The 12,504-nt window shown below is 41.5% G+C and overlaps 1 protein-coding gene across 2 annotated transcripts in view; it reads left to right on the top strand.

The window, feature by feature from the left end:
• The window catches only part of FAM234A (family with sequence similarity 234 member A), a 165,370-nt gene that overhangs the window by 113,347 nt on the left and 39,519 nt on the right, over positions 1 to 12,504 (top strand). For both annotated transcript variants that reach the window (XM_073633050.1, XM_073633051.1), the window contains one exon: positions 4,356 to 4,488. In XM_073633050.1, the coding sequence (XP_073489151.1) occupies positions 4,356 to 4,488 (133 nt within the window). The remainder of the gene's footprint in view (positions 1 to 4,355; positions 4,489 to 12,504) is intronic.

Raw genomic sequence — 12,504 nt, forward strand, 5'->3', positions numbered from 1 at the left:
AACAAAAAAAAATGCATGTAATGTTTGTATATGTGTGTGTATACAGTATATAAACTACTGTGCAAAAGTTTTAGGCAGGTGTGAAAAAATGCTGTAAATCAAGAATGCTTTTAGAAATCGAATGAATAGTTCATTTTTCTAAATGAAAAAATTAAAAGTAAATAAACAGAAGAGAAATCTAAATCAAATCAATATTTGGTGTGACCACCCTTTGCCTTCAAAATAGCATCAATTCTTCTAGGTACACTTGCACACAGTTTTTGAAGGAACTCAGCAGGTAGGTTGTTTCAGACATCTTGGAGAACTAACCACAGATCTTCTGTGGATGTAGGCTGCCTCAAATCCTTCATGTAATCCCAGACAAACACGATGATGTTGGGATCAGGGCTCTGTGGGGGCCAGACCATCACTTTCAGGACTCCTTGTTCATTACGCTGAAGATAGTTCTTCATTACATTGGCTGTAGGTTTGGGGTCGTTATTCTGCTGCAGAATAAATTTGGGGCCAATCACATGCCTCCCTGATGGTATGGCATGTTAAAGAAGGACCTGCCCTGTATTTCTCAGCATTGAGGACACCATTGATCCTGATCTCCATCTCTACTTGCAGAAATGCAGCCCCAAACTTGCAAGGAACCTCCACCATGCTTCACTGTTGCTTGCAGAAACTCGTTATTGTACCGCAGCCCTTCCTGCCACAACCAAAGATTTCACATTTTTCCTCAGTCCAGATCACCTGCTGCCATTTTTCTGCACCCCAGTTCCTATGCTTTTGTGCATAGTCAGTCACTTAGCCTTGTTTCCATGTTGGAGGTATGGTGTTTTGGCCGCAATTCTTCCATAAAGACGTCTGCTCGCCAGACTTTTCCAGACAGTAGGTGGGTGTACCTAGGTCCCACTGGTTTTTCACCAGTTCTGTGCTGATGGCACTGTTGGATGTCTTCCGATGTTGAATTGAAGCAAGCACGTTGTGTCTTTCATCTCCTGCACTAAGTTTCCTTGGCTGACCACTGCATCTACGGTCCTCAGCACTGCCCGTTTCTTTGTGATTCTTCAAAAGAGCCTGAACAGCACTTCTTGAAACCCCAGTCTGCTTTGAAATCTTTGTCTCTGAGAGACTATGCTATGCAGTATAACTACCTTGTGTCTTGTTGCTGTGCTCAGTCTTGCCATGCTGTATATAAATCAACCAGTGCGGCCCATTTGCTATTATCAGTACCCTGTAAACATTATTGGCAACCACTATATTAAAACTGATACAGTGTAATACAATTGTGACTACTGTCATCAATAACCTATAAACGTCAATGGTGACCAGTAAAATTCATACAGTGTAATGAAATTGTGACTATAAACATAAATGGAGTCCATAAAATGTCCAAAAGGAGAAGAGAGATGACTGGTGTAAACAGTCAAATTTTCAATCCCACAAGCCGTGATGGAAATAGAAAGACTCCTATGATAGCCAAAGTGAAACCATCCACTCTCATGCAAGAAATACCACCAGAGTGCTTGTGACCCCCTAATAAGTGTGGTCAGTAAACGCTCATTACATTAGAAAAGCTGGCATCATGGAAGAGGACAATCTTCATTTAAAACCCAGAAGCATGTCCAGTGGTTAAAAATAAACTCCTTTTAGTAGTTAACAGAGACTCCACAGTAATCCAACTCAGCCAGAGAGTCAGGATTAGCAGTAGTGTACAGGAAATAAAAAAAATATTCCACATAGTGTAATACTCTTCATCTGGAAAATGCTAATTACCTTGCTGGAATTCAGGTCTTCATGCTTCAAAACCTGATTTGTCAAATGAACTAATTATACCAAGTGCAAATTGGTGCAGGTTTGAAGGGTAGTCACACCAAATTTTGATTCAGAGTTGTATTATTTTCTTCTTTTGTAAATTGATAAAAATAAACAATAAAAATATATATTTTTGAAAACATTCTTACCTTACAGCATTTCTTCACACCTGCCTAAAACTTTTACACAGTACTGTAAGTACCATATCAAACCAAGCAATTATGCCGCTGGTAATAGGGGCAGGATTGCTTACGTAAATTGCACTATCCAATGTTGCTACTCCCATTCTGCCCAATTCAGCTCCTTCACTGCTCCCTCAGTAGCAGTAAAATGTGTGTCATGTTTCTGGCAGCGTAGGACTGAGCCAAGTTGTTACTTTGTCCATCACCTCACTGCTGTATCGTTACTGAAATGTGAAGTGCAGAATAGAAAGATCCCATTGGTTTATGAAAATGCTGATTTTTATTTTGTTCTTGCATTAAAGGTCTGCTTAGCTATAGTATCCCTGAACAGAGCACCTCTCTCTATTCTTCTTCTCCATAGGATAAGGGGAGCAATAATAATGCCACATAGGGAGAGAGCTAGAAACTTAAAGTGGTTGTAAAGGCAACCAGGTCCCTGCAACCCCTTTCCAAAACACTTACCAGAGGCCTGGCTGTAGCCCTGTTCTCCTCTTTGCCTCTTCTCACAGGACACACAGACAGCAGTGAGAGCAATTGGCTCCTGCAACTGTCAGTCAAATCCTGTGAGGAGGAAGTGGGGGGTGTGGCTGAGCCACACTTTGTGTGTCCATGGACGCACACAGCCCGACTCCAGAGCGCGCCTGCATAGGTTCCTCCATAGCACATGACTTGCAATTGGGGCACATGAGAAAAGCGGACCTCAGAAGAGGGGGTAAAGGACCACTCTGTGCAATACCATTGCACAGAGCAGGTCAGTATACCATCTTTTTTTATTTTACTTTAACTACTTGCCGCCCGCCATATAGCAAAATGATGGCGGCAAAGTGGTTGTGTTATCCTGACCGGACGTCATATGACGTGATCAGGATAACAAGCCACGGGGGGTGCGCATCATGGCGATTGTTGTTACGGCGTGTCACTCTAACACACCGCAACTCTGATCTAGGTAAAGAGTCTCTGACGGAGACTCTTTATCATGTGATCAGCCGTGTCCAATCACGGCTGATCACAATGTAAACCGGAAGAGCCGTTAATCGGCTTTTCCTCGCTTGCGTCTGACAGACGCGAGTAGAGGAGAGCTGATCGGCTACTCGCCTGGGGTCTGTGCTGATTGTTTATCAGCACAGCCCCCCCCCCCCCCCCCCCCCCCGCGGATGCCCACCCAGGACCACCAGGGTTGGCCACCACTGATGGCCACCGGGTACGGCATCCCTGGTGGCCTTGGGTGGCAATGTGTGCCCACACATGATGCCAATCAGTGCCCACCAGCAACACCTGCCAGTGCCACCTATCAGTGCCCACCCATGCCCATCAGTGCCCACCTATCAGTGCAACCCATAAGTACCCATCAGTGCAGCCTTTCAGTGCCCATCATTGTCGCCTATCAGTGCCCATCTGTGCCACCTATGAGTGCCCATCAGTGCTGCATATCAATGCCACCTATCAGTGCCCATCATTGTCGCATATCAGTGCCACCTCATCCGCACTCATCAGTGCCCATCAGTGCAGCCTCATCATTGACCTTCAGTGAAGGAGAAAACATACTTATTTACAAAATTTTATAACAGAAACAAAGGAAAAAATTATTTTTCAAAATTTTCGGTCTTTTTTTATTTGTTTGGCAAAATATAAAAACTGCAGAGGTGATCAAATAGCACCAAAAGAAACATCTATTTATGGGAACAAAATTATAAAAATTTTGTTTGGGTACAGTGTAGCATGACCGCGCATTTAAACAGCGACAGTGCTGAAATCTGAAAATTGACTTGGGCAGGAAGGGGGGAAGTGCCCTGTATTGAAGTGGTTAAAAAATATGCCTTTAGAATGACTGTAAGTATTTGTTACATTTCTCCCTGCATCACAAAATTGTGTTGGGCTATGAAGACACATATGGCATATGATGCTTCTGTACTCTCCCTGACTCTATCACTTACTGTATAAACTATATAATTAAAATTTTACCGCCATAAGTTTGACATATAAGACATGCATAATTGCAGCTACTGTTTCATGTAGAGGTTGGTAAATGGAGAAGCTTAGACGCTGTTGTGGGAGGGATGGTTGCTGGAGAATGTGGGTACAATTGAACAGCGGTCTGGGTTTAGCTGGAACAGAGGTGTTGGATATGGTGCATAGGAGCCTTGATCACTACAAAACAACATTATAACGTGTCATAGAAACATACTACCTGATAGCAGTCAAGGAAACAAATTATTTTATTAAAAAAACATGTTTAATAAGTACAGTATGTGACCATTGAGCCTTTTTAAATTTTTATTTACAGTTTTCGATGGCCATTTGTAAAAAATATATAGATTTGGTTTACCTGTAAATGCAATTCAAATTTCAGGGATGTTCTGTGTTTCCTTTTAGCTACATAGTGCCGTATTCTCTGTGAAAAGTGGTGACCGTATTGGCCAAATTTGGAAAATTAATGGAGAAAAACCAATTGGTCATTATACCCATATTACAAAGTCAAAGGCAGAATATGTGTTATTCTACACAGGTAAGGCATGCTCATAAATACTTTACAGACTGTTTAATAAGATCACGTAAAGTCGTTCACGTTATTTTTTCCCCGTTAATTTTTTTATTGAGAAAGTTCAACATACAAGGCAATAACAAGCATAGTGACCAAGGTACAGCATGAGGTATAACAAGCATAACTGAGAGTACATCTATAACCTTAGCATAGTGTAAAAAAAATAAAGCACTTTCACTCCTTTCATCAATGAGTCTCATTTTGCAATATGTACTCCAGTGATGCAAATAGGTATAGTATGAAAACATATTGGGATTGGTTACCTCTGCAAATTCGAAAGAGACACGTCACCCCTGATAGTCATGTTTGCCTGAGTAGTAATGAAAGAAGGAAATAATGGAAAATCTGAGCAAGGAAGCATCCAAAATGCTCCCTAAAATGATTTAACGCAAGAGCATCAAAAAGTTTTTCGTATCAATTCTCTAGGTATCGCCTTGTAGCAGATTAGTGTATTTAGATGTGGATCTTGCAATCAGCAAGCCCAAGTCTTCATGTAATGGGTAACTATCTTGAGTGATATGTGTTTCTCCATATCTGAAATTTTGTTAATGCAAGAGAACCGCAATCATAGATGATTGTAGTTTTCTCCACTGAACTGAGACACATTGTCTAGCCACATTCACCATGTGCATCTCTAGGGATTTAAAATATTGACCTTGGGACAAGCTGGTATGATGCAGCAGGAGGAGCAATCAAAAATGGACAAGGTTATGTGGTTAACCTCCGGGCAGAAAGGGTGCAGAGAGGTGCACTTCCATCAAATATGGATCAGGGTTCCCACATCTGCTTTGTAACACCAGCATTTATCAGTTGCTTCAGGGTAGAATTAATGTTTTGTGGATGGTGTTTGGTACCAACTAGCTTTTAATTTAAATCCACTCTCTTGCACATTTACACAAAAGGAAATTTTGTGGATCATCAAGTGGATTAAGTCCCAATGTTCCTCAGACAATGGACCACCCAAATCTCATTCGGGCTTGCTGTATTTCAATATGAAGATGAGTTTTGGAATAAGTTAAGATAATTGAAAGAAATCGTGTTTCTGGGGAGCACCTGACATGCATATTGATTCAAAGGGGGTAAGGTTCCTGGCATTAAAAAAGTGCCTGACTTGGAAGTAAGCCCACAAAAGTACTGGATGAATAGGTTAGTGAGAAGGTCATGCTGTGTGATCCAAGAAGTGGCCCCTTTTTAAAGAAATGACCTGCCAACATGTTTGGTGTAGGCCAATATTCTTACATAAATGTTCCACTTAGCCCAGGGGAATTCTGGATTGTACCTAAGTGGTGGGAGTGGACCTTTCACCAAAGAAATGGAAGAGGCATTGCTTGCGAGGTGGAAAACATGGAGCACAAAACCTTTAAGCAGATGGGTTTTCAGAGCTTGGAGATGAAGTCGACAGTAACAATGGGGCATTACCCATTGGGAACGTCAAGATTGTTCCACTGATCTCCAATCTTTCAACAAATGGTGCAAGGTCCAGTCCACAATTCTTGTTAAGTGACAGGCCAAGTAATATTTTTAAATATCTGGAAGGCCAGTGCCTTTCTTATGGTTAGGGAGAGTTGTAGGTGCAAAGCTTATTCTTTGAGTTTTCCCATTCCATAAAAATGTAGTCATCATGGTCTTCAGAGAAGAAAAAAAAGCATAGGGCAAAGTGTGTAAAGTAAACTAGATGGAACATTTATTTTCAAAATTGTGGCTCTCCTGAACCAGGAATAGCATGCTTTATTCCAGGCTTTAGAATCTTGTTGGATTTGCACTAACAGGGGCTGGTAGTTCGCGACAATAGAGATCTGACAGGACTGATGGAAGTTGGATCCCTCTTGGCCACCTCTGCTCCTGGCAGAGATATGTTAAAAGCGTATGATTTGGAGTAGTTAACTTTCAAATTTGAAACAGACTAGTAGTGATCCATTTCTTGCAACAAAGCAGGAAGTTGTATTCGCAGGTCAGTCAAAGCAGAGTGTTTTTAAAACAAACCAACATGTTTGTTGTATAACAATTTTTGGGGTCACATTAGAAAAAGTAGCAATGTCCATTTAAGATAAAACAGGCATGTTTAAAACCAACAAGAAAGACACAAATCTTGAACTTACAAAGTTCATATTTGGTAGAAATTGAAGGCAATATCAGACATGAGTATTTATAAACTGTGTTTGATATTGCGTTCAGATGGGCTGAAGTCACCCCTAGAAAAGCCAAATTTTGAAGATGCACACCAATTGCCGAATGTCAACATGTGCTATCTGCCATCAGGGGGGATCAAGGGACGTGTTTTTGGGGTGCAACCCCTTACTCACAGCTACTTTATTATTGAGGAAGGGGTTGCACCCCCAAAACGCATCCATTGATCTCCCGTGATGGCAGATAGCACATGTTGACACACTGCGTGCCTCTTCAAAATTTGGCAAATATGTCAAAAAAAGGTATTAATTTTGAGCTCACAAAAAGTGCAAAAAAAAAAAAAAAAAAGGGATTTTGAGGGGTTTTAAACTCTCCCTAAAACATCAATGATGTTCTTCATTTTTTGTTGAACGTCATTGATGTTTTTAAGGATGTTTTCCAAGTCCCTATTACACCCCATGATCTCCCCGATCAGGATCTGTGCACTTTCCGAGGTGAAAGGATCTGGATCCACAACATCACGATCACCTAAAAAGATAGAAACAAAAACACACCATGTATTATAAATATGCCGGCATCCATCTCTTACCTGAGCCTGTGGTCGCAGACACTCACCTGTTGTTGTGCCAATTTCCACCACGTCTTCCTCCTCCTGCTCTGCTTGGCTCGGGTGGATTTCCCCTTCTTCCAGAGGTGGGGGGTCTGTGGTCTCCTCGGATAAGGGGTGTCGTCCGAGTCTTTTATCCCCTATGTAAAAAAATATATATATATACTTAGCACACAGATATTTGATGGCAGAAATAGGAATATGAAACATTGCTTGGAAGTGGGGTACAATTGTCTATTTTGGCAGAGTTCCAAGATGTAGAATTTTTAGTGTCCTTTGTCAAGCTTCAATACTTTACCTGTTTAGTACAAGCTTCACAGATGGAGACACCCCTATAGTATACACTGGAGCACCTGTGTGGGCCCCCTAATAAAAAGGGTGTTCTTGTGTCCCACACTAGTGCTCCAGCGTCCAGATGTGAAAACTGCTGCTGAGTGTCCTTTCCTTACACAGAATCTAGTTTGCATTTCAATATAGTTACAAACCCATCTACCCAACCAAATTATTTGCAGACAAGTAGGCCATAAAAAATGTGGGCAAATGCATATGGCCAAAACAATGGTGTTTTCTAGGCTGAACGAACAATGTTTTATATGAACGAATAATGTGCCCATGAACATGAAAGTTGCCATTTTAAACTGGATAACAGTTAAGAAAAGCACATGGAGCAGCACGAACGTAATAAACCTAAAGAATAGGAACACAGCACAGCTACTTACTTTTTTGCAGCACTCTCCGGATCTTTCTGTACTGCTCGTTCTCTCTTAATTTGAGGTCCGACCACCGCTTCCTGAGCTGATCCTACGATCGTCGTACCCCGAAATTCCGGTGCAGACTTTTGACCACTTTCGCCATTATCTTGGCCTTTCTGACATTGGGGTTGGGGTAAGGTCCATACTTCCCGTCATAGTCGGCCTTCTTCAGGATGTCCAACATCTCCCCAAAGGACATATTTGATGCCTTAAATCTTCTTCTGGATCCAGACGTTTCAGGCTCCGGGCTTTCCTCCTCCTCCTCCTCCTCGTTGCTGTAGTTAGCACGCACCTGCTGTGTCTCCGCCATGTGCTCTTCCCCCACTACGCCGAATGAGAAGGGATGGGGAATAGACTAGAAAGAACGTCAAATGCGGGCGGAGTTTCACGCATGCGCAGTGTCTATTAAGCGTAACACGTGTACTTTGAGCGGAGGAAGGAGAAACGGAGGCGCCGATCGTGATTGCGAAGGTAAGATTTAACATTGGGCCTTTACTGCTTTTAGATTGAGGCCTGTATTTGCACAAGTTTAGAAGACTTTAGGCTGACATTAGGGTTTGTCTTGTGTTGTGTCTTGCAGTGAAAATGGATATCTTGAAGGAGTAGGACTTTATGGCAATCTTCATTGATATGTTCAGGGAGCTGCCCTGTCTATGGGAGATAAACCACCCTGAATATAAGAACCAAACAAAGAGGAAGGCAGCGCTGGATAATTTGTTGGAATTTGTGAAGCCAGTGATCCCCACGGCAGACACCACCTATTTGAAGATCCTAATTGGTGGCCTGAGGAGCACTTATCTAAGGGAGCACAAGAAGGTCCAGGATTCCCAGAGATCAGGAGCTGCAGATGACGTTGGTGGCCAGGCCAAGCAGGCTGCCTGATACCCAGGTCCCTCCCCTACACCTTCAAAGACAAAGTGGCAGGAAGAGGAATAACCTGGAGGAGGCTGCTATAGGCCTCTTTTGGAAGGCTACAGAGGCCCTGAGAAGCCCCCACAGTGTGGAGGAGGACTTTGCTGGCATAACTGCATGCAAAATGATGCAGATGGAGGAGGGCCAACGACTCCTGTGTGAGTCCTTAATTTTGGAAGCTCTCAATAAGGGGTTAAGGGGCCAAATAACATGTGCTACCCACATTTGTCACCTCACACATAGTCCTCGTCCTACTCCTCCTCCTCCAGGTCCTCCTCCTCCTCCTCCTCCTCCAGGTCCTACTCCTCCTCCTGCCACATCTCCAACACCAGAGCCACAGCCAGGAAGGAAGCGTGGAAGGAAGACCAGAGAGTGATGGCCCTGGGTTCAGTTTGGTCTGGCAAAATATGCAGCCTCTTGTAATACCACAGCCTGGGGACACAGATGTCATCTGCTGCTTTCATGATCTCTGGGACTTCTGGACCAGACTGCACTCCCTTACACATGGACTCCTCAGGCCACCAATTTTGCAGTAAAATAATTGATGTGTGCCCTGGGGGTCCAAGGCTTCACCAATTTCTGCTGTTTCTCCAGCGTTGCCTCCCTCTTTGTTTGGTTATGAGCCCCTAATAAAGGTTTTTTGGTTTCAATTATACCCGCCTATGTGTGTTTTCCTTCAAAAAGGACAGTTTGTTTGTGAGGAGGCGGGTACATTTCAAAAATACAATGTGAAATTAACAAGAGACACCAACACCAAGCAACCTCCTTGAGATTAAATAATACAAGATAATAATGGTGTTGTGGTAACTTGACACACAAAATGCACACAAAAATATTCAGGATGTTAAATAACTAAAAAAAAAAAAAAAAAAAAAAAAAAAAAAAAAAAAAAAACAAGATCAGCCTTTAAAAAAATACAAACCAAAAACATTTTTAAAAAATCACATCAGGGTTTAAAAAAAAAAAAAAAAAAAAAACACATAAAAAATTATATAGATTTTTAGTCAGATGTCACAAATCATAATATATTGAGGGAATCACGATAAATAATAAAGAAAGAAGTTTGTGAGAACTCTGTGTGACTATCGGCAGCAAGACTACTTCGTTCTTCCTGCATTATAAAGAAGAAGAGAGTGCGCTGTATTAAACAGTTTTAAAGATTGCAGCGTGACGAAAGTGCTCTATCCATTCCGAACGCTAATTTTACCAGAACGAGCTGTTCCGTCTCGGAATTTCTTCTGAGCATGCGTGGCACTTTGTGCGTCGGAATTGTCCACACACGGTCGGAATTGACGCGATCGGATTTTGTTGTCGGAAAATTTTATAGCCTGCTCTCAAACTTTGTGTGTCGGAAAATCCGATGGAAAAAGTCTGATGGAGTCCACACACGGTCGAATTTCCAACAACACGCTCCGATCGCACATTTGTCTGGCAAAAATCCGACCGTGTGTACGGGGCATTAGAAGCAGAGAGCCATCTCCATTTAATCCCAGGCCACCCAATCGAATTCTATTTCAGCATCCTGAAAGAAATAGCCCCATTGTCACCATTAACCAATGGTAAATATGTATTGCTTTCAGTGTGTTATCCCCGGCCTCTTGACCCAGGATGAAAACAACTTAATCAAGTGAGGTCCGTTTTGGTAGGGAGGGAAGCAACTTGTTGTCTTGGATTTTGGTATATGGTTTAACATTCACATTTATCAATAAAATGGGCCTGTAGTTTTCCACGTGTGTCACATACTTAGTCTTTCATATCTCTCATATAGGGCCATTCCATCAAATTACATGAAATCTGAGCACCATGCTATGCTACAACCAGAATCTATAAAGCCATTTGCAGGGATCTTGTACTTTCTGAAGCCTCTGCTGGGAACCTTTTTCTTTCTTTACTTAAATAGCAGTAAGACATTAGAAGACAATACTGTCAATTAAAGGCCCTTCATAGCTCGTGTATATACACATTTCTTTAGAACAAATGTCTGTGCCTTGTATTAAACAAACTGTGGAACCAACATCTATTGTAATTTTCAGAGTTAACATGCTAATGTACCCTAAACCTATAGATTTCTTCACAGTAATTCTAATTTAGCACACCTTGTTTTTGAGAAGTAAACCTTTTATTAGCTGGAACAATGTAAAATCACATTATGTCGGAATGTACCTTTTTATAGCTTCCTGAGCGCCGAGGCACAGGTGCATTGTAACGTTTTTCAAAGTGGAAGCGCGCATGCCAATTGCGATGGCAGGGTTTCCACATAGTGACATTTTGGAGGCGATTTAAAAAAAATACATCAGTTTGGCTTAGGCCAGAAACCAGGAAGCAACTGAAGAAATGTAAAAAAAAAAAAAGTAAATACAATATACCTTCCTATCTATTTACTAATCCTAGCAACATAAATATTTAATATTTAGGAATACTTTAAGCACTGTGTAAAATTGTGGTGTTTATATGCTTAAAATGTATGGTATATTCTGTGCATGTTTCTTTTTGTTATTGCTATTTGGTCTGTATACAGAATACAAGTTAGTGCCTCAGAAACTACCAACATATGTAGATCAGCATAGTCGCAAGTAGTGGTCAATAATTGCATTTTATCTTTGTACAGATTTCTTTTACAAAAAATTGACCAAAGCCATTAGTTTCCTTTTTAATTTGATTTTCGCTGATAAAAATCCTCACCATGTCAAGGAATTTAGCAAACCTAATTGCAGCTTTTTACTGCTTGTTTTGTAAAAATACACATATGCATTCCAATTACTTTTTTGTGTTCTAAGTGGTAGGATCTATATGAGCAGTCCCAGAGGAGTAATCGGGGAAAAATTGCTGGTAAAGCAGTGTGCAGACCCACGAGCAGGAAATGGTATTTCAGGAGAATACTGTACATATACAGTGTACAGAACGCCCCCAATTGCTGCAAGAAACAATGTTGTATTTGAATTTTTTGTCAGAAAATAATAGCTGACTGCAAATTGAAATATAACTTTAGGTTTTCATAATAACAAATTGGGAAGTAACAATAAAATATATATGTTATAGCAATGTTTCAGGGAAAGTGGAGTCTTTTTTAGAGCCCCTTCACACGCACAGCGTGGCTGCGTTAGCGGTTAAGCGCTGCTAGTTTTAGCGGTGCTTTACCATTGTTTTAAGCGCCGATTTTCGCCCGCTAGCAGCCAAAGAAAGGGTTAAATGCACCTGAAAAGCGCTGATGCCGAAGCGTTTTGCAGGTGCTTCGGCAACGGTGAATATATGCAAAATAATTCTGCGCTGCTCACAAGAGAGACAAAAGAAGCAGCTAACACAACCAACAAAGTGTATATGGAAAGAAACAACAGACAGTGTAGCGCTAAACCATATCATAAATGACAATAGATTGGTAGGTATACAGTGAAGGGGATCACCTATGCAAAGACCTATTCATAGGTAGGAAGTCCTGATATAGATGTTATGGCTAAAAGGTAACAATATGTAGTCCTTATGTAGACATATTATAAACAGGTAATTCCAGTGTCCCAAAAAAAGGCAAATCAGCTCACTACCACTGGGAGAAGAAAAGGCTTACCAGATGTGGTGGACCCGACA

This window comes from Aquarana catesbeiana, linkage group LG06, assembly GCF_042186555.1.
Source record: "Aquarana catesbeiana isolate 2022-GZ linkage group LG06, ASM4218655v1, whole genome shotgun sequence".
Taxonomy (NCBI): Eukaryota; Metazoa; Chordata; class Amphibia; order Anura; family Ranidae; genus Aquarana; species Aquarana catesbeiana.